This window comes from Nicotiana tomentosiformis, chromosome 1 (genome assembly GCF_000390325.3).
Source record: "Nicotiana tomentosiformis chromosome 1, ASM39032v3, whole genome shotgun sequence".
Taxonomy (NCBI): Eukaryota; Viridiplantae; Streptophyta; class Magnoliopsida; order Solanales; family Solanaceae; genus Nicotiana; species Nicotiana tomentosiformis.
Window position 1 is genome coordinate 159,108,442 of NC_090812.1, and position 21,026 is coordinate 159,129,467.

A 21,026-nucleotide genomic window follows, 5' to 3' on the forward strand; every position below is an offset into this window, starting at 1 on the left:
ATATGCCCACACCATTTGCATGCATCCGGGCGACCGGACTCGAATCGCCTAAAATTTTGTCGTCCCATCAAAAACCACCTAAGGAATAATAGTCACCACTTCGTAATGAACTGGAATTCTACTCGATTCCTAGATTGTGTGCTATAGCCCACGCCATCTATATGCATCCAGACGACCGGACCCAAATCGCCTAAATGTTTTTGGCCCATAAAAAATGACCTACCAAACAATAGTCACCGCTTCGCCATAATCGTTCCTCCTTTTTGGCGTTTTTGGCCATAAAACTTGAATTTCGTCCGATTCTCAGATTTTGTTGTACTATAGCCCACGTTATTTGCATGCATCTAAGCGACTGAACCCAAATGGCCTAAAATTTTGCCATCCCATCAAAACCAACCTAAGGAACAATAGTCATTGCTTCGCCAAGATCGTTGCTCATTTTTAGCAATTTAGGGCGATAAAACTGGTATTCCGCCAGATTCCCAAATTATCGTGAGCTATAACCCACATGTATCCTGGCAACCAGAACAGAATGGTCTAAAAGTTTTCCGACCCGTCACAAATGACCTAAGGAAAAAAGTCACCACTTCTCCAAGAATGTTCCTTGTTTTTGGCAATTTAAGAACATAAAAGTGGAATTTCGTGCGATTCCTAAATTTTTGTGTGCTACGGCGACTTGACCCGAATCGCCTAAAATTTTGTCGGCCCATCAAAAATGGCCTAAGGAACAATAGTTAGTGCTTCTCCATGACTGTTTCACATTTGTTTTGTATTTTAAGGCCATAAAACTAGAATTCTGCCTTATTCCTAGATTTTCATGTGTTATAGCCCACGCGATTTGTATGCATTCGGGCGACCAAACTCGAATCACCTAAAAAATATTTGGACCATAAAAAATGACCTAAGGAACTATAGTCACCGCTTCACCATGACCGTTCATCATTTTTTGGCGTTTTATGGCCGTAAAACTAAATTTTTGCCTAATTTCCAGATTTTCGTGTGCTATACCCCATACCATATGCGTGCATCCGGGAGACCAGACCTGAATCACCTAAAATTTTGCATGTCAATCAAAAATGACCTAAGAAATAATGAATCACCGCTTTGCCATAACCGTTCCTTATTCTTTAGCGTTTTAGGGCCATAAAACTGTAAATCTGCTCAATTCCTAGATTTTCGTGTGCTACAGCCCATGCCATCTACATGCATCCGGGGTATCGGACCCGAATCGCCTAAAATTATGTCGGACCATCAAAAACGACCTAAGGAACAATAAGTCATCGCTTCGCCATGGCCGTTCCTCATTTTTTGGCGGGCTAAAAAGATGGAATTTCGCCCACATATTTTCATGTATTCTAGCCCATGCCATCTGCATGCATCCCGACCCGAATCGCTTAAAACTTTTCTAGCCCATCAAAAACGACCTAAGTAATAATAGTCATCATTTCGCCATGAGTGCTCCTTATATTTTGGCATTTTAGGGTCATATAATTGTAATTTCGCATGATTCTCAGATTTTCGTGTAGTATAGCCCACGCCATCTATCTACATACATTTGGGCAACCAGACCCGAATCGCCTAAAATTTTGTTGGACCGTCAAAAATGACCTAAGGAACAACATTCATCATTTCTCCATGACCGTTCCTCGTTTTCTAGTTTTTTAGGGTCGTAAAACTAAAATTCTGTTCGATTTCTAGATTTTCGTGTGCTATATAGCCTATGATAGATTTTATCGAACAGATAAATGATATCTTGATAAATGAGTCAATGATATATCACTATTTGAGTCAATTATCATCAATATATCTTGATAAATGATAGATTTCTCAAAGAGAAATTGGTTTGATAGTATTACGTTGAAAATGTAATTGCCGGAATATGCGTTTGGTAGTGTATGCCTTATATTTAAGAAAAACCCGATAAATAACCGAAAAAACGACAAAAATCGAATCGATAAAAAAATCGACTTAATTGGTTTGGTTTGGTTCCAATACTTGAAAAACTTACTTACTTGGTTTGGTTTATTTTTCGGGAAAAACAGACCCAAACTGAACCATGAACACCCCTAGCTATAGTCCACGCTATCTGTATGTATCCGTGCGACCGGACCCGCATTGCCTAAAATTTTGTCTGACCATCAAAAATGACCTAAGTAATAATAGTCATCACTTCTCCATGATCGTTCACCCCTTTTTTGGCGTTTTAGGGCCATAAAACTAGAATTTTGCACAATTCCCAGATTTTCGTATGTTATACCCCAGATCATCTGCGTGCATCCTGGCGACCGAACCCGAATCGCCACAAATATTGTCGGCCCATCAAAAATGACCTAAGGAACAATAAATCACAACCTTTCCATGATCGTTCCTCATTTTTTAGCATTTAAGGGTCATAAAATTAGAACTCGACCCGATTCATTGATTTTTTTATCTATAGCCACACCATCTATATGCTTTCGGGTGACCAAACCCGAAGCGCCTAAAATTTTATATGTCCATCAAAAACAACCTAAGAAACAATAAGTCACTGCTTCGCCATGACTGTTCCTCATTTTTTTATATTTTAGGGCCAAAAAACTGGAACTCCGCTTGATTTTCAGATATTCGTCTGCTATAACTCACGTCATCTGCATGCATCCAGGCTACCGGACCCAAATCGCCTAAAAATATTTCTGCCCATAAAAAACGACCTAAGGAACTGTACTCATCGCTTCACCATGAATGTTCCACATTTTTTGAAGTTTTAGGGCCACAAAACTAGAATTTCGCCAAATTCCCAGATTTTCGTATGCTATAGCCCAAGCCATCTGCATGCATCAGGGCGACTGGACCCGAATTGCCTAGAATTTCTTTGGCCCATAATAAATGACCTAAGGAACAATAGTCATCGTTTGGCCATCACCGTTCCTCATATTTTGGCATTTTAGGACCATAAAATTGGAATTCCGCTCGATTTTCGAATCTTCGTGTGCTCTAGCCCACACCATCTATATGCAACCGAATGACCGGGCCCGAATCATCTAAAACTTTGCCGGGCCATAAAAAATAACCTAAGAAATAATAGTCATCGCTTCGCCATGACTGTTCCTCATTTTTTGGCATTTTAGGGTAATAAATCTGAAATTATGCCCGATTCCAAGATTTTCGTGTGCCATAGCCCATGCCATCAGCATGCATCCGGGAAACAGGATTTGAATCCCTTAAAATTTTATCGTCCCATAAAAATGACCTAAGGAACAATAGTCTTTGATTTGACATGACCGTTCCTCATTTTTAGTGTTTTAGGGATATAAAAATAGAATTTCGCGTGATTCCCAGATTTTCATGAACTATAGCTCACGCCATCTAAATGCATCTGGGTGACCAGACCCGAATCGCCTAAATTTTGCAGGCCTATCAAAAATGACCTAAGGAACAATAATAAGTTCTTTGCCATGATTGTTCCTCATATTTTGGCGTATTAGGGCCATAAAACTAGAATTTTGCCGGATTCCCAGATTTTCGTGTGTTATATCCCACACCATCTACATCCTACCGGGGAGACCAGACCTGAAGTGCCTAAACTTTTTCCGGCCATCAAAAATGACCTAAGGAACAATAGGCATATATTTGCCATGACCTTGAAAAAAATTAGAATTTTACCCGATTCTCAGATTTTCGTGTGCTACAGCCCCCGCCATCTGCATGAATCCATGCAACTGGACCCGAATCAGCTAATATTTTGACGGCCATAAAAAATGACCTAATGAATAATAGCCATCGCTTCGTCATGACCATTCCTCATTTTTTGGAGTTTTAGGGCCATAAAATTGAAATTTCGCCTCATCCCCACATTTTCGTGTGTTATAGCCCACGCCATCTACATGCATCCGGGCAACTAGACCCAAATCGTCTAAAATGTTGTTGGCCCTTCAAAAACAATCTGAGGAACAATAGTCATCGCTTCTCCATGACTGTATTTTATTTTTTGGCGTTTTAAAGCCATAAAACTGAAAGTCCGTTCGATTTCTAGATTTTTGTGTGCTATAGACCACGCCATCTGCATGCATCCGGTCAACCGAACCCGAATCGCCTAAAATTTTGCCGACCTAGAAAAAATGACTTAAGGAATAATATTTATCATTTCGTCATCACCGATGCACGTTTTTTGGTATTTCAGGGCCGAAAATCTGGAATACCGCCTGACTCCCAGATTTTCGTATGTTATAGCCAACACCATCTGCATACATCCGGGCGACTAGACCCGAATCGCCTAAAATTTTGTCGGCCCATCAAAAACAACCTAAGGACCAATAGTCATCGCTTTGCCATGACCGTTCATTATTTTTTATATTTAAGGCCATAATATTGGAGTTCCGCCCGATTCCCATATTTTCGTGTACTATAGCCCATGCCATCTACATGCATCCGGGTGACCGGACACGTTCCTTGTTTTATAGCGTTTTTAGGGTCACAACACTGAATTTTCGCCCGATTCTCATATTTCGTATGCTATAGCTTACGCCATCTACTTGCATCCGGGTGACCGAACCTATTTCACCTAAAATTTTGTCGGACCACAAACATGACCTAAGGAACATTAAGTCACCGCTACGCCATGTCTGTTCCTCAATTTTTAGAGTTTTAGGGTCATAAAACTGAAGTTCCGCCCGATTCTCAAATTTTCGTGTGCTATAGCCTACACCATTTGCATGCATCCGAGCGACCGGACCCGAATCGCCTAAAATTTTTGCCGGACCATCAAAAACAACCTAAGGAATAATAGTCATCACTTTGCCATGACCGTTCTCATTTTTTTGCGTTTTAAGGTCATAAAACTAGAATTTCACCCAATTCCTAGATTTTCATGTGCTATAACCCATACTATTTGCATGCATCTGGGCGATCGCATGTTAATCGCCTAAAATCTTGTCGGACCATTAAAAATGGCATATGGAACTATAAGTCACCGCTTCGCCACGACCATTCATCATATTTTGGCACTTTAGGGACATAAAATTAGAATTCAACCCGTTTGCTAGCTTTTTGGATGATATAGCCCATGCCTTCTGCATGCATCCATGTGATCGGGCCTGAATCTCCTAAAATCCTGTCAGACCATAAAAACGATCTAAGGAACAATAAGTCATTGTTTCGCCATGACCTTTCCTTGTTTTTTTACATTTTAGGACCATAAATTTATAATTCGGCCTAATTCCCAAATTTCATGTGTTATAACCCACGCCATCTGCATGCATCCATGCGATCGGACTCGAATCACTTAAATTTTGCCTGCCAATCAAAAATGACATACGAAACAATATTCATCGCTTCGCCATGACCGTCTCTCATTTTTAGGCGTTTTAGGGCCAGAAAACTAGAATTTCGCCCTATTCTCAGATTTTCGTGTGCAATAGCCCACGCCATCTGCATGTGTCACGACCCAATTTCCCCTCCGTTTAGGTATCGTGATGGCACTTGGTCTTAGGGACTAGGTAAGCTTAAATTAATTAAAACAACAACATTATTTAAATAGAATCTCTTATAATTCCCAAAACCGGTAGTATAAGTTATAAGCTCTACAGAGTGTTTGCTAGAAAACCTCTAAATACAACTATCCATAAATAGGAATAAACAGTGCAAAACGAAAACTTGAAGGTGGCTCTGAAGCCTGCGAACGCAGCGGCAGGTATACTTTGAGTCTCCACAGCAACAGTCTACACATCTAGCTAACGAACAAATACCTGGATCTGCATAAAAATATGCAGAAGAGTAGCATGAGCACACCACAGCGGTGCCCAGTAAGTATCAAGACTAACCTTGGTGGAGTAGTGACGAGGAACAGTCAAGACACCCACTGGTCTAATAAACTAAACAGGTACAAGTATATGAGCAGCAGAAGTATGATGTCCACATAAAGACTATGCAATATGGCTCACAATACAGTAATGGCAATAAGGAAGGAAATAACAAGTATCAGCGGAATATCATGAAAATGACACAGACAGGGTGAATGGAACACAACCTAAATCCGGAATCACAAATACAGCAGGGACAAGTAATAACTCAGCAACTACAACTGCTTTTTACATCATGTTTTAGTCAACAAACTCCACGAGGTATCGAACCTCGTACAAATTACAACTCACGGGTCTCAATACCTGAACCCTAACACTGGGCATCATGTGCCCTCATTACACTTCATAACCGCACTGACGACCCACATGCCAATAGAGCCATTCTCACATAGAAGGCAAGTAAACAATGGTGAGCATTTATGCTCAAGAATACCAAGAACACCTCTTAACCGATAAGAGTGCTTAACCACGTGTATGCTTGTGCAAGTGTCCTAACATAGTCCATACCACGAAATAAACATAAGGAAAAAGAACGGACAGCACGTAGAATAGTTTCTCACAACTTTCACAAGATAAAGCTCACACAGGTAAGTATACCACTACACAAATATCAACAACAAGAATGCCCCCAGGCCATCACAAATCAATCCCTGACACAGCCCACCTTGTCTCGCCATGTGTGCAACCGCCTTGTCTCGCCACACGTGCATAACAATGTTCCCACCTAGTCTCACCACATGCGCAACCTACATATATATACATATCCCGCCTTGTCACGCCATATGTGCAAATATCAATAGTAACAATAGCACGGCAGAAACCTCGTGAAACCACATAACAACAATCGCACGGTAGAAACCTCGTGCATCATAATAATAACAACTGCACCGCACGGCAGAAACCTCGTACATCACCACAACAAGTGCAACATCAACAATGGCAATAATACAAAGTACAACAAGTAAATCAACTCAAGAACATTAAATCACAAGTAATGGTAGAACAAATTCACAAGGAATAACCACAGTAAAGAATGCAAGGCGTAAAGAGAATAGCTCATTAAGGGAAAAACTAATATGTAGCAACGGTCCCGCAATATACATTTCAACAACAGGGAAACTAACACGAGTCAAATAATTCCAAATAAAACAAGTCGACTAAGATATAGGATATCTAAAACTTCTTTTAAGGTTGAGGAATTACTAAGGATATTCAACAATTTAATTAAGGATAAGCAGCGGAAAGATAATCATAACCTCAATTAAAATTGAATAAATTATAAGATGATATAATAATAATTTCAAATAAAGATAAGCAGTTATAAAAAGATAGCATGACAATAGAGGAGGTAAAATCTTCAGTTAAGTCAAATAAGAGTCAAATAGGCAATAAGAGTGAATCCTGAAAGCAATTAATTCTAATTAAAGCATGTAGAGGTGAAGCTTGTAAATAAGAACTTAATCATATCAAGAACAACTTCATACTCAGTGAATATAAGGACCTAAGAATCCTAAAAGGCCAACTTTTCACAAATAAGTCTGATCACGCACTCGTCACCTCGCGTCCATGGACTACAATCAACATAGAAGACCCAAATCCTAAGGAGAAAATCCCCCACAAAAGGTTAGGCAAGATACTTACCTCGAACCAAGCTCGATCAATCGGTCACAATGCCTTTCCCACGAATATCCGGCTCTGAATGGCCAAAATCTAGCCAAACACAATTGCATATCATGAATACAACCATAATAGACTAATCTAATCAATAAAATTAATATTTTCATAAAAAATTCGAAATTCACCCTAAAAAGTCGACCCGGGCCCACGCCTCGGAATAGGGTAAAAGTCACAAAATCTGAAAGCCCATTCACTCACGAGTCTAACCATATCAATTTTACAAAAATTCGACACCAAATGGTCCTTCAAATCCATAAATTAAACTTTCCAAATCCCTAGTCTCAACTCCCAAATTCCACCTTAAATACACACCAACTAGGTGGAAACATTAATGGGGAAACAAGATTATTGATCAAAAATAAGCACAAGGGATTTACCTCAATAAATCTCTCGAAAATGCTCTCAAAACTCGCCCTAAACCGAGTTTGCAAAGTCCAAAATGACAAAAATCACGAAGCCTTTCGGTTTTAAACACTGCCCAGGCATTTCCGCACTTGCGGAACCTGGGCTCGCACCTGCGCTTGTGCAAAAAATGAGCGCTTCTGCGCAAATCACTTGCCCCCTCTACCTCCGCACCTGCAATGAAAGGGCCGCACCTGCGCGTGCGGGCCTGCGAAATTCTCGTCCGCTTCTGCGGACCTTGCGCACCTGCGATGTCCATTGCGCTTCTGCGTGATCACACTTGCGAGCCAAGTTCCGCAGGTGCGATTGCACTAGAAGGCGGAAACTTCAGATTTCTTCTAAGTTCGAATTTGATCCGTTAACTATCCGAAACTCACCCCAGGCACCCGGGACCTCGACCAAACATACCAACCAATCCTAAAATATCATACGAACTTAGTCGAGCCCTCAAACCACATCAAACAACGCTAAAATCACGAATTACCATCCAATTTAAACTTAATGAACTTGAAACTTCAAATTTCCACAACATATAGTGAAACCTATCAAACCACGTCTGATTGACCCCAAATTTTGCACACAAGTCATATTTAAAATTTCGGACCTACTCCAACTTTCGGAATCAGAATTCAACCCCGATATCAAAATTTCCACTACCGATCCAAATCTCCAAAAATTTGACTTTCGCCATTTCAAGCCTAAATAAGCTACGGACCTCAAATGCACAGACCGGACACGCTCCCAAGTCCAAAATCACTCAACGGAGCTAACAGAACCGACGGAACTCTATTTCGGAGTTATCTTCACACAGTTCCGACTACGGTCAAAATCCTAAGACTTAAGCTTTTGCTTTAGGGACTAAGTGTCCCAATAACTCTGAATCATTCGGTAACTGAATTCAACCACGCACGTAAGTCAATACACATAATACGAAGTTACTCAGGGTCTTATGCCGCCGAACGGGATTTAAATTCTCAAAACGGTCGGCCGGGTCGTTACATCCTTCCTCTCTTAAATAAATGTTCGTCCTCGAATGTGCCAAGAATCGCCTCGAAGTCTTCAAGTCACTGAAGGCACATATTCAACATACAATTGCGGGGGACCCCACGTCACCCCAATCCACATAAGCCTGACGATACCATCCCAACTGTAATTTATCCTTTCTATCACCTCCGATAAGCCTTAGAGTCAAAATTCTCACCTTTTATTTATCTTCAAAAGACCCGATTCTAAATCCAGAACCGGTATCAGTCTCAACCAACTGTAACAACTCATTTTGTGGCAATATTTTGGGCTCTAAACTGGTCTCTCCTATATATATATATATATATATTAAAAGAGAATGCATGTGCAGCTTTGGAAATAGGCCCAAATGAGACTTCAATATAATCATTATATTATCACCATATCATATCATATCATATCATTATATTATAAGATCATATCATATCATATTTATATTATAAGTGTGAAGCCTCAAAACGAAAGCTGAAAGACTGAAATAACCCTATAAAGTTGATCATATTTATATTATAAGTGTGAAGTCCCAAAACGAAAGTTGAAAGACCGAAATCATCCTATAAAGTTGAATAACTATAAAACCCAATATATATATATATATATATATATATATATATATATATGTGTGTGTGTGTGTGTGTGTGTGTGCGCGCGCGCGCGCGCGCGCGTAACCTCCTTCATAAAATTGTTACATTAATGAGTATTCCTTTTGTTGTTATAGAAATATGGAGAATTTAAGAAGTTATGTTGAATAATAAATAAATTCATTAAATATTTAATACATGGACTATATTCATCTACTAAATGTCAATACATAGTGAAACACAACGGATGACATTTTGTTTCTCATCCTAGAATGTTAAGAATCTGGTTGAAAATGAAAGATTTTATTTTTATTTTTTATGAATGTTTGTAAGATTAACTTCTTAAAAAATATTTAAGTGAAAAAAATTCAAAAATGTTAAAATAGGAGAAACCCATGAAGGACTGAAAGATGTGCCTTGTAAGATGTTTGAAGAGTTAAATTTGATTTATTTATAGTGATGTGTTGGTACAATACTAGATATGTGTTGTATGTGTACGATGAATAACCGCATATTATTTATATTGAAATTATATTATTGGAGTTAATTAAATACAGGATAAAATCAATTATTGGTTTATATAATTTAAAAATGAAAAGAGAAAATCTAATCGATAGTGTCATCGTTGGAATTTTAAATCGAGATTGAGTTGATTAGATAGTAGGATTTCTGACTTCATTCGTAAGAGGTATTAAAGATATGAAAAAATGATAACTTTTTGTATATTTGGATTACTTATATTTCAAATGCTCGTAGAATATGCGTATTGGAATTCATAACTTAACCATTTTATTAGACTTAGATATACGTTATTTAAAATTAATATGGGATACACGTGCAACGTACGTGCCTAAAAATGTATTTGATTTTTGTGATGAATTAGCCATTAAGAGAGATTTTCTCTTGTTGTTTCTAAAGAATGAACTTAAATAAATTATTATTTTTTATTGTGTGAATAAGAAGTGATTCAATCTTATATTTGCCAACTTGAATAGGTGTGAGCGTGGGGCAAATGCCCTATCTACCCTTTGATGTAAAGAATAGAATGCTTTTATAAAATAGTCTAATCTAGCTACAATCGAGTTAGCACTAACTTGATAATATACACGTATTTTTGTTCCACTTTTATCTTGCATTATTTTAATTTAATTACACATCAATTATGTTAGTATTGGTAATTCCACGTTTAATACCAGAAACAAAAAAACATTGCATCAGTTATACAGAGTTTTAAACCCAAAACGAATATTGTACTTCCTCCGTTCACTTTTAGTTGTCCATTTTAAACTTTTCACGTCCTTTACGAAACAATAAATGAAATATATATTTTACAATTTTGCCCCTAATAATGATAGCATTTTCAAAAGTCTTGAAAAATAATTTGGGGAATGAGTAATTAATGATAAGGGTAAAACAGAATAAAAAAATATTGTCTTTCTCTTTATTTAGTATAGTAAACAAGTAAAAGTGAATATATTTTTAGTATAGTAAACAAATAAAAATGAACGTAGGAGTAATAAAATTGGATCGACACAGAAAAAGTAGCATTGCCCCTACCCCAAGGATGACAAGTACAACAATATCCCAATATAATCTCACTAGTAGGGTCTGGGGAGGATAGTGTGTACGCAAACCTTACCCCTACCTTGGACTAGAGAGGCTGTTTCCAATAGACCCTCGGCTCCCTTCCTCCAAGAACTCCCGACCTTGCTCTTGGGGTGACTCGAACTCACAACCTCTTGGTTGAAAGTGGAGGGTGCTTATTGGTATGGAGGGTGCTTATTGGTTGAAAGTGGAGTTTACTTACCACTAGAGCAACCCACTCTGATTGAGGATGACAAGTACAAATCGAGAAAAGGCCCAAATAACAAAAAAAAAAATCACAAGCACAAGACATTGTCATCCTGAGGTAGTATCAATATGGAACATAGTGTTACAACAATGAACAATCTAAATCAGCTATCCAAGCATTCTTTCTGCAAGGTGCAAAAATCAAGATGATTTAAACATATTCCACTTGCTAAAGGCGCACAAGAAACCTGCTAGAGTGATGAGTAGTTGTTACCAGAAATCGCTGCGAAAAAACAAAAAATTAATACACAATAGTTCATGCACAGTTGATAGAAAACATTAAACAGATGCGCAATGATTCAACTTTTGTTAATGCCATTATTACAAGCTCGTCGTTTTCAACCCTTCTTGGGCATTGCTGCAAGTCTAGTGTACATCCTTGCCATCGACTGATATCCTCTGATATCACCAGACCGAAGAAGATTGCCTGTGTACATAGTAGGCAGAGAAAATTAGCATCAAGAAATAATCTAATTAGAGAAATTGAAAGGGGAGAAAGGCGCGCAAAAGTTGTGCGGAGAGAAGCACTGTCATCTACCTAAAATCTGAAGAAAATTATAATTGGGGACAAGTTGGTATATGGTTCGATATGCAATTATAATTTTCTTCCCCCCCCCCCCCCTCTTTCATCCATCTGTTTTCTTTGTTGCCGCTGTAGCATCAAACTGTTTCTTTCACTTTCTTCCAGTGTTTTTAAAATCAAAAAGCACAAAAGAGCAACAAGGTCCATGACAGTTGAAGCTAAAGGTGTGTAATCAAGTGCACGCTTCTTTGAAATGAAGTGGAAAATTTAGGTAAAAGTCAAAAATACCAAACATAATAACTTTAGTAATATAATAATAAATTTTTGTTTAAAAACAACTAATCTCATTATCCAATATACAGTCTATTGATATTAATCAACTCCTCAAACTTGAGATTCAAAGAACTGATTGCTTCTCATTGGGATCACTTTGTGCGTTATTGTTTGAACCATGCATTTCTCTAAAGTGCATTCACCAAATGGAATCAAAGGGATTCTAAGAGATGCATTTGCAATCACCAAATCAAGGCATCGCATAGTACCTGAGTCACAGTTTAGTGGACTATCAGCTTCGGGGTGAGCCATCAAAGCAATTATAGCTCGACAAACAGACTGGAGTGTCCATGCTGGGCTCCATGCATTCTTCAAAATATCAAGGCAAATCTCTCCAGTCTGAGCAAAAACAAAAGAAAAGAATTTTCGTAAGTTAGTAAGAACCAACTGTACAACTACTTTAATAAATTCCTAAACATTGCAAAGGACACAAAGACAAGCACACGTGTGTCAAATATTATTTCAGCTTTTTAATTTTAGTTGAGAGATCTTTCTCAGTCCATCTAGAAATGCATGATTTGGTTCTCTCATTCCAGGAAAATAACAAAACTACACATTGCAGCACCAGATAACCACAATATTTCCAAACAAGGGATTAGCCTCTACAGATACAAGTACAAAACTAGAAACGGCCTAAATGAATCTGCAAGAGGCACTCCGCTATAATTCCACACCATTGTTAATGGCATAGGTACATGACTTTTAGCGTAAAGAACGTGCTTCTTACATTCAGTACTATAATTGCATATAATAATGTAACTAAAGCAATTAAAAACCAATAGTGAACAGCTAATCTCAAACTCGGTTTATTGGCAAAGTATAGCAGATCCAAGCCGATAAATCAGGAAGGTTGCAGTAGGTTGACGTTCAGCATAAAAATAATATAAGTACGATGAATCCACTAAATACTTGGCTAGGATATAGCCAAATGGATATAAACAACCCAGATAGCCGATCCAACTAGTTTGAAGTTAGGGCATATTGGTTGGTTGGTTGACAGTGAAATTTTACACAATATAATGGCCAAATCAATCGAAATCCTAAGTTAAAATTTAGGTCTCGTTGAAGCATGGGGGCGAGGGGAAAACGGCATTTTTAATGAATTTTGCTCCATGCGTTTTTCTACATTTTAATGTTAGCGTTTTGGAAAAATCAGCTCGCAGCATCTTTATCACACCAGCAGCATTTACAAAATTTTGCTTTTTCGAAGGACAAAGTGCCATAAAACAAAGTCAAAACAGGAAACATGTAGCAAATTCCACTTGTGTCTTAGCTGCAGTTCAGGATATCAGACTCCCAGCAAGTTTATTCTCAGCAGAAACCAAATAGCACTAAAAAGGTTAAAAGGATACCTTAAAATGCACGTTTGGGTGAAATATTTTGGTCAGGAACCGCACTTGAGGAGGTTGCAAAGGATACTGCTCCGGAACTGAGAAGGCAAGCTGGAAAACTCCGCCATCATAAGGAGTTTCAGATGGCCCCTGTGCACAACATGATAGAGCCAGAATCATTAATAAAAAGCTTTTGTCCCCCCCTCCCCCTTTTTTTTTTTTTGGGGGGGGGGGGGGGGGAGTTGGTGGAAGAAATTAACCATGAAAAAAGAGGTTGATCATAATCAATTAAGGAGCATACTTTAATAAGAGCCGTCCATTTAAAGATATTAGAATCATCACAAACTAATTGAATATCTGGATCAGCAGATTTCTCTCTCTGTACTTCTTTGTACTCTTTGAAAAGCCTTGCCCTTGAAGCCTGCCGCAGCATATAATCCTTTAGTTTAAATTTTCAAAGGTATACAATAGTAAAATATTGACCAAGATGCAGATAATTGTAGAGAGAAGAGACCAAATAATGCCTATGTTTTCTAATGTTATAGTTAATTAATGCTTTCTAATGTTATAGTTGTAAGCCACATTAATGTAATATGTAACTCATCTTGCTTGCACGGTTCTAGTTTGCAACAAGAACTATGATTGGTAAAAGTATGAACTGAATATATGTATTTAAAGCAAGCCACTTTAGTGGGAGCTTTAGTTCTCCAAACTAATTGTGCCAATCTCCAATTATACTATTTGCTGCACACCAAGTTCTCATAATACTCGTTTACTGTAAATGTAGATGGGATACTGTTATCTCATCCCCTACATTACTACCAACAGTGAATCACTTAATCCATTGATGGTGAACTGCTTTCTCCACCGTCCTGCTAACGGGTTCCATTACTAGTAAAAGCAGAAACCACCCACTTTGCGATTAACAAAACCCCACAGGCTCACCATTTAACAAAATAGAATATCTCACTGTTGTAGCACAAAATCTTAACCAGTTAAGCCATCTTCCACTGAACCCCAATTGTTGAAGAGTGTTAAAAAGGAACTGCCAACTAATGTTGTCATATGCCTTTTCCACATCTAATTTACATATTATTCAAGCCACAAGTGACGAATTAGTTCTTTGCCTTCCTTTGAGGAAGACATTTTACTGCCCTAACACCAGTTTCCACCCCATTCTTTTCAGCATTTCAGCCAGAAAGATATTTTACTGCCCTAACACCAGTTTCCACCCCACCCTTTTCAGCATTTCAGCCAGAATTCTTGCTATCATTTTGTAAACACTTCCAATAAGGCTAATGGGTCTGAAATCTTAAGTTCTATAGCACCTTTCCTCTTTGGAATGAAAGCTATAAAAGTAGCATTGCTTGCTTTCGATAATCGGCAGCTCTGATGGGAGTGATTTAGAGATCCCATTATGTGCTCCTCAATTACAAACTATGCTCTTTGGAAGAATGCTATGATATATCTGTCCGGACCAAAAGCCTTGTCAGCGGCACACGGCTTTATGACTTCTAAAACTATCTCTTTCTCATAAGGCCTTTCAAGCCAATTTATTTCATCTTCATATATTAAGCTCTGAAAGTATTTAAGAAGTAATGCCTTAATCTCTTCAGTATCTTCTGTCCACACACCTTCTACCAGCCGTTTATTGATGGAATTACTTCTTTGTCTGAATTTGCTACTCTCTGAAGTATTTAGTATTTCTGTCTCCGTCCTTAATCACAAGCACCTTGAATTTTGTCGTCATGAAGTTTCTTCTTCCTTTGCTAATTTTTTCAGCTCCAATTAGCTCTCTTTTTTTCTATTTTTCTCATCCTGCATGAGCTGCCTATTGTCAGCAGCATGGTCCAAAACTGCGAGCTCCTCTAAAAAAGTTTGTTTTTTTCAAGTCTACGAAACTCTTCCCTGTTCCATCTCCTAACATCACCCTTCAGTATTGCATAAAACCTTCTACTTGCAGACACATATTCTCAAACTTAAAAGTAAGAATGTTTCTGCACCCACTCCCCACATTCTAGAACAATAGGCTTATGATCTAAGAGGACATTTGACATTATTGCAGCCTGCTTTATGACTTTGAATGTCTCGTCCCATTTGTAGAGATCATAAATCTGTCTAAAAGCGAGGCATAGGAACTTTTACCCCTCTTTCCGTAGTGTAAACACTTTAGGTAAGAATGTGGAATCCTAGAATCCACTCACAAAGTTTATAAATGATGGTCAAACTAATACTGTTTGAAACCTAATAAAATGGCTTTTAACAATTATGTGAGTTACATATTGGGGTGACTTCTTTTTTTTTTTTTTATAACCATGGTGTCAGGGACTCAGGGCCAAGCTTGCGCACTCCTCGAATAATTCCACGGAAACCTGTTAGCTCCCACCAGCACAAATATCGGCTAATTCTATCCGCTTGGACAAATGGAAAGAAATTACTCTGTGTGTTTTTGCCTTTGTTGGGAGCTGGGATTTGGACCTGAGACATCATTGACCACTAGGCTACACCCTTGGGGCCCATATTGGGGTGACTTCTTAATCCTTATTTGATTCATGGCGTCCAAACCTACAATGATAATGTCCATGAACATTCCATCAAGACAAATTTCTTTGTTCACTAATTACCAATTCTCACAGCCCAAAAGTTACCTGATCACAATCCACTACTACATCTAGTCACTTCGCACTACAACTCCATGAAAGCTATCACAAACCATCGTTGTTGTCAAAGGCACACTTAAGCCCTGCATCAAGGTGCAAAACATGTTGAGCACTTTACCTCACTTAGCAGGCACTACAATGTCATCATCAAGGCTATAGGCATACTTTTCCTTTCCAATGAGCGTAATCCTAAAGGGGCGACACTAAACAATTCATATTTCACTTTATCGTAATTTATTTTCAATTTCTTTGTCCGTCCATATTTGTTATTCATGCTTATAATTGTTAGTCTTAGACTACACATACATATTTCTACATTTTCTCCATTTGCTCCTTTTTTTTATTAAAGCCCACACTTTATTTGTGTTTTGCACTTAAAGCCCAACAGACGTTAGAGATTTTTTGCGTTCTTCACCTTTGATAACATTGCAAACCATGTGCACCACAAAATTTTGCAAAAACTATCAATTTTTCCCACAATCAATTGCCAATTTACCAAAGAAATGTAACACAAAATGATAAAAGTTGTGCTCTGAAGCATTGATGAAGAAACTTAAACACATAAACTAAACCCAAAATGAACCATTGGGTAATATCAAGATCGTCAAATAGGACGCATAAATTTACAGATCAAGCTAAGAAAAAATAGAAACAAATCAATTCTATAATTAGAAATGTGGTAATATTTTGTAATGTTTTATCCTCAGAATAACAAAAATCGCTTTTAAAGTTACGAACCTGCATCCTTTTTCACTCCTTTAGAATCAGAACAAGCACTTCACAGCTCAGAAGAACCTAAAATACATCAGTATATATAAAACAATTAGAACCTAGAGAATTCCCATAATAAAGCTGATGACAAGAAAGCTTGTTCACAAAGAATAATCCCAAAAGATTTCACCTTTGAATTCTTGGAAACAATACAGAAACCCCTAAAGAACTAAACTTGCTAGTAGAATTATAGTTCAATACTATATAACATATCAGATTGAAGATATAAAATACAACAGTACCCAAAAAATCCCAGATATAAGCAGTGTTATCAAAGGCGAAAAGCGCAAAAAAGCTCTAAGGTCCGTTGGGGCTTTAAGCGCAAAGTGCAAATAAAGCGTGGGCTTTAATGAAAAAAGGCGCAACTGGAAAAAAAGTAAAAATATGTATATGTAGTCCAAGACTAATAATTATAAGCATGAATAACAAATATATGGACAAAGAAATTGAAAAAAATTACGATAAAGTGAAATATCAAATGTTTAATGTCGCATTTTCAGGATTACACTCGTTGGCAAAGAAAAGTATGCCTTAGAGCCTTGGTGCGACACTAAAGCGCCCACAAAGCGAAGCGAAGCGCTCAACATGTTTTGAGCCTCGCTTCAGGGCTTAAGCGCGCCTTTGACAATACTGGATATAAGCTGATAAAAGGGTAGGATAATTCACATAGAATACACCCAAAAAGTTTTCTCCTTTAAATTCTTAGAAAACAATCTAAAGAACTGGGTTTTGCAAGTAGAATTATAGTCCAATATACATATAAAGCTCAAGATAAAAAATACAAACAGTACAAATAAAATCAGTGAGAACCCAAAAATTCTCATAATAAGCTGATAAACGGGTAGGTTATATCACATTAAATAAGCCCAAAAGTTCACCTTTAAATCTCTTGAAAACAATACAAAAACTCAAGAACTAAACTTGCAACTAGAAATATACTTCAAACTAATAAATGATATTGAATATTATGCTAAAAATCTTGCCTAACATTCAACAGTAACAGCACGAAAAAATCACTTAATAAAGCTGATTATTAAGGCCATTAAATTTTTGAAAATAATACAAAATCCCTCAAGAACTAAAATTGCAAGTAGAATTATAGTTCAATATATAATTAAGATTCAAGCTTAGGAAATTTTACCTTAAATCAATTGATTCAATTTGATCTGAATCGGGAAAAAGGGGTTTTTATTTTGGGATTGGGAAATTTAAGAAATGATAAAAGCGGTCGTTCGGGTCTTCACCGTGGCAGTATATTGGATGAAAGATGTCCGCTTATGCCACATGAGGTTTAGAAATGTCAAAGTCAGTCCGCCAACTTTTTTATATTTATAGATTGACCACTTTATTATATGTCAAAGTCAGAAGAGATATAGTAAAATATTTTTGTTTTGCATAATAATTTATATGGAGTAATATAATCATTGAAGATTCACTGAGTTGCTCGGACACGGGTACGAGTGTCCGATACGGGTGCGGATTTAGAGGTCGGATTCTTCAAGATTTAAATTCTAAGATTTGGGGATATGGATCCTAGTACAGATACAGGTGCGGGAATACAACTAAAAATAATTCAAAAAAATAAAAATGTCCCAAAATTATGAGAAATTATGTGAAATACTTACTTATAGCTTGTAAAGTGTAGATAAGTAAATGATTGATTTTTTAATAAGGTATATTATTTTCTACCGATTTACTCTAGTTTTGGCTCTGATTTTTGGAATCAAATTGTATCTCGTCTCGAATTTTTCCATTTTTTGTGGTCAAAGTACCAAAAATTGTTTGACCAAATCCCGTACGGATCTCATACCCACGCCCATACTAATGTCGTATCGACACGGGTGCGGCACCTAAATTACCGTGTCGGAGCAACTTAGAAGATTCATATAGAAACCCAACTTATTTTTTTCCTTACCACCGTCTCGATCTATATACGTGGACAATGACCAACAGATAATTTTTAAGGAAAACTGGGCGAGGTGACTACTTTTTGGGCCGATTATGAGTTTCTAGCCACTATGTAAAATGTAATAACAAAATAGATACTCTTTTTAATGCCGAATAAAATTTAAATAAAAATATTTTTAGTTAAAATATGGAAGAACTTAGCATGGAGTTCGAACCTCTTACCAATACAGTATATTGAAATTCAAAAGTTAACTACACAATACAACAAAACCAAGGACTAGAATCCCACAATAGAATAAGAACGAGAAAATTTAGTGGATTTAGAGATTTGGTTTTCTTACTCTAGCAAACTAGTTTGAAGTTTCATATGTAAGAAGTTTAAAACTCTATCACAAATAATGGTTTGTGATGGAATGGTAAATACTCGTTTATTGTTAACTAGATGTTTCGGATTCGAGTTCTAGATATGGAGTCATCTTTGTTAGGGAGTATTTTACTCTCAATGTAGGATTTTCGGCGTGAATCCGAATATAATGGGGTCCCAATACGGATACCGGACATCCGGTAAAAAACCCAAAAAAAAAAATTAAAACTCATCATCTTATGCTGCAGTTTAAAAACTCCAATAGTTTTTCACTATTAAATTGCAAAAAATTTGAACCCCGTGAATTGGTCTTGAGATTTGAACTTATAAAGGTTTGAACCTCATGAATTATTCATGAGATTTGAAATTCCAGTAAAATTTTACACTTAATCATGAAATTTCCGACTCCAAGAATCGTGCTTTGAGTTTGAACTAATTATAAAAATTTAAACTCCACTTGTTGTGTGTCTTAGTTGGGAATATTTGTTGTCCAAATTAAATGAGTATTCTAACTAGAAAAATGACATTGTATAGCCGATATAAAAATATTAGTCAAAAAAATATATAAAATTTGTATATTTATTGTATATATTTTGTATATTATATACAAAAATCATACAAATTTTATACACTTTTTTCGGCTAACAGATTTAAATAGTTTCTCGCGCATGCTAAAAGTGGTAAAACCCTTATCTAAATGTTGATAGCTTTTAATACAGTTGCTAAAGTTTGATTAACGGTCCAAAAATAGCTATTTACTAATTTCTTCCCTATCAAAAGGCACGTAATTAGCGCGATCTACTTTCGAGTATTTTCTCTTGATTTTTTCTAAAAGTCTTTAACTATAACATACAGAGTACTCCTATATTTGACTTAGAATTAGGTTGTATACGGTCGAAATCAGGCATACCCGATTTTGTTGGCAGGAGAGTTGCCTCGAGGGTAACATCATAATAGATCGGGCTCGAGATCGAAGATAGAACATCACACCTCGAGATTGAAGTGTTCATTGAGATCGAGGCCAGCAATAATCGAAATCGAGCATGACTGACTTCGAGTAAGGCGTAATAACGGAATGGCGAGATTTTAGTAACCGGTAGAAAGTTAGGGCGAAAATCCCGGAACAGATCAAATCAAAGTGGTTATTAGCGCCAATCATGGGATCTACTTATGTTATTAGAGTTGTACCTTATTTATGATTCCTCTATTATATAAAGAGGGATCACATTCACTTGTAGCCACGAACATAATTCACGGATAATAATATACATATATGTTGCTTTCTTTGTTCATCATTGTTCATCGTTGTTTGTTCTATCCTATATTGTTCTTATTAACTAACCTCAAGACTATCTCGAATCGAGGTCGAGGCATCGTTTGCAGACCGGTTTGATTTATTTTATTGTCCAAGTTATCTATTTAATTCGTTGTTTATCAATTGGTGCTGGTTTAAATCATATATCCTTAAAACCACAATATAAGTTTAATTGTTACTCAATTTTTAGGGTAAACAGTTTGGCGCCCACCGTGGGGCTAATGATAATAGTGATTGTTCAGTACTGATTCTGGTAAAACACACTATTTTACGCTTGTTCTTGTCAAGTATCTTTGCTTTCAAGTTAAAACATGTCAAACTCACAAAACGCATCCACACACGGTGACAATGGCCTCGGATTCCACGGTGAAAATGAAAATGTGATTGCTCCAGGAGTCGAGGTACCACAGGCTAATCTCGGGGGAACGCCGGTTGCCAACCCAGTCGGTG

The 21,026-nt window shown here is 37.2% G+C and overlaps 1 protein-coding gene across 2 annotated transcripts; it reads right to left on the bottom strand.

Moving 5' to 3' along the window:
- Positions 1-11,416: 11,416 nt before the first annotated feature.
- On the bottom strand, positions 11,417-18,279 carry LOC104110862 (protein PEROXIN-4). 2 transcript variants are annotated; one of them, XM_009620422.4, is made up of 6 exons: positions 18,131-18,279; positions 16,957-17,013; positions 13,860-13,979; positions 13,580-13,708; positions 12,437-12,566; positions 11,417-11,798 (listed from the first exon to the last, which is right to left on the bottom strand). In XM_009620422.4, exons 2-6 carry the CDS (start codon positions 16,960-16,962, stop codon positions 11,710-11,712), a joined length of 474 nt encoding a protein of 157 aa, XP_009618717.1. In that variant the 5' UTR covers positions 16,963-17,013; positions 18,131-18,279; the 3' UTR covers positions 11,417-11,709. The 2 variants fall into 2 exon arrangements, with proteins under 2 accessions (XP_009618717.1, XP_009618716.1); XM_009620421.4 differs by lacking the exons at positions 16,957-17,013; positions 18,131-18,279 and having other exon boundaries at positions 13,860-14,006.
- Positions 18,280-21,026: the final 2,747 nt, after the last annotated feature.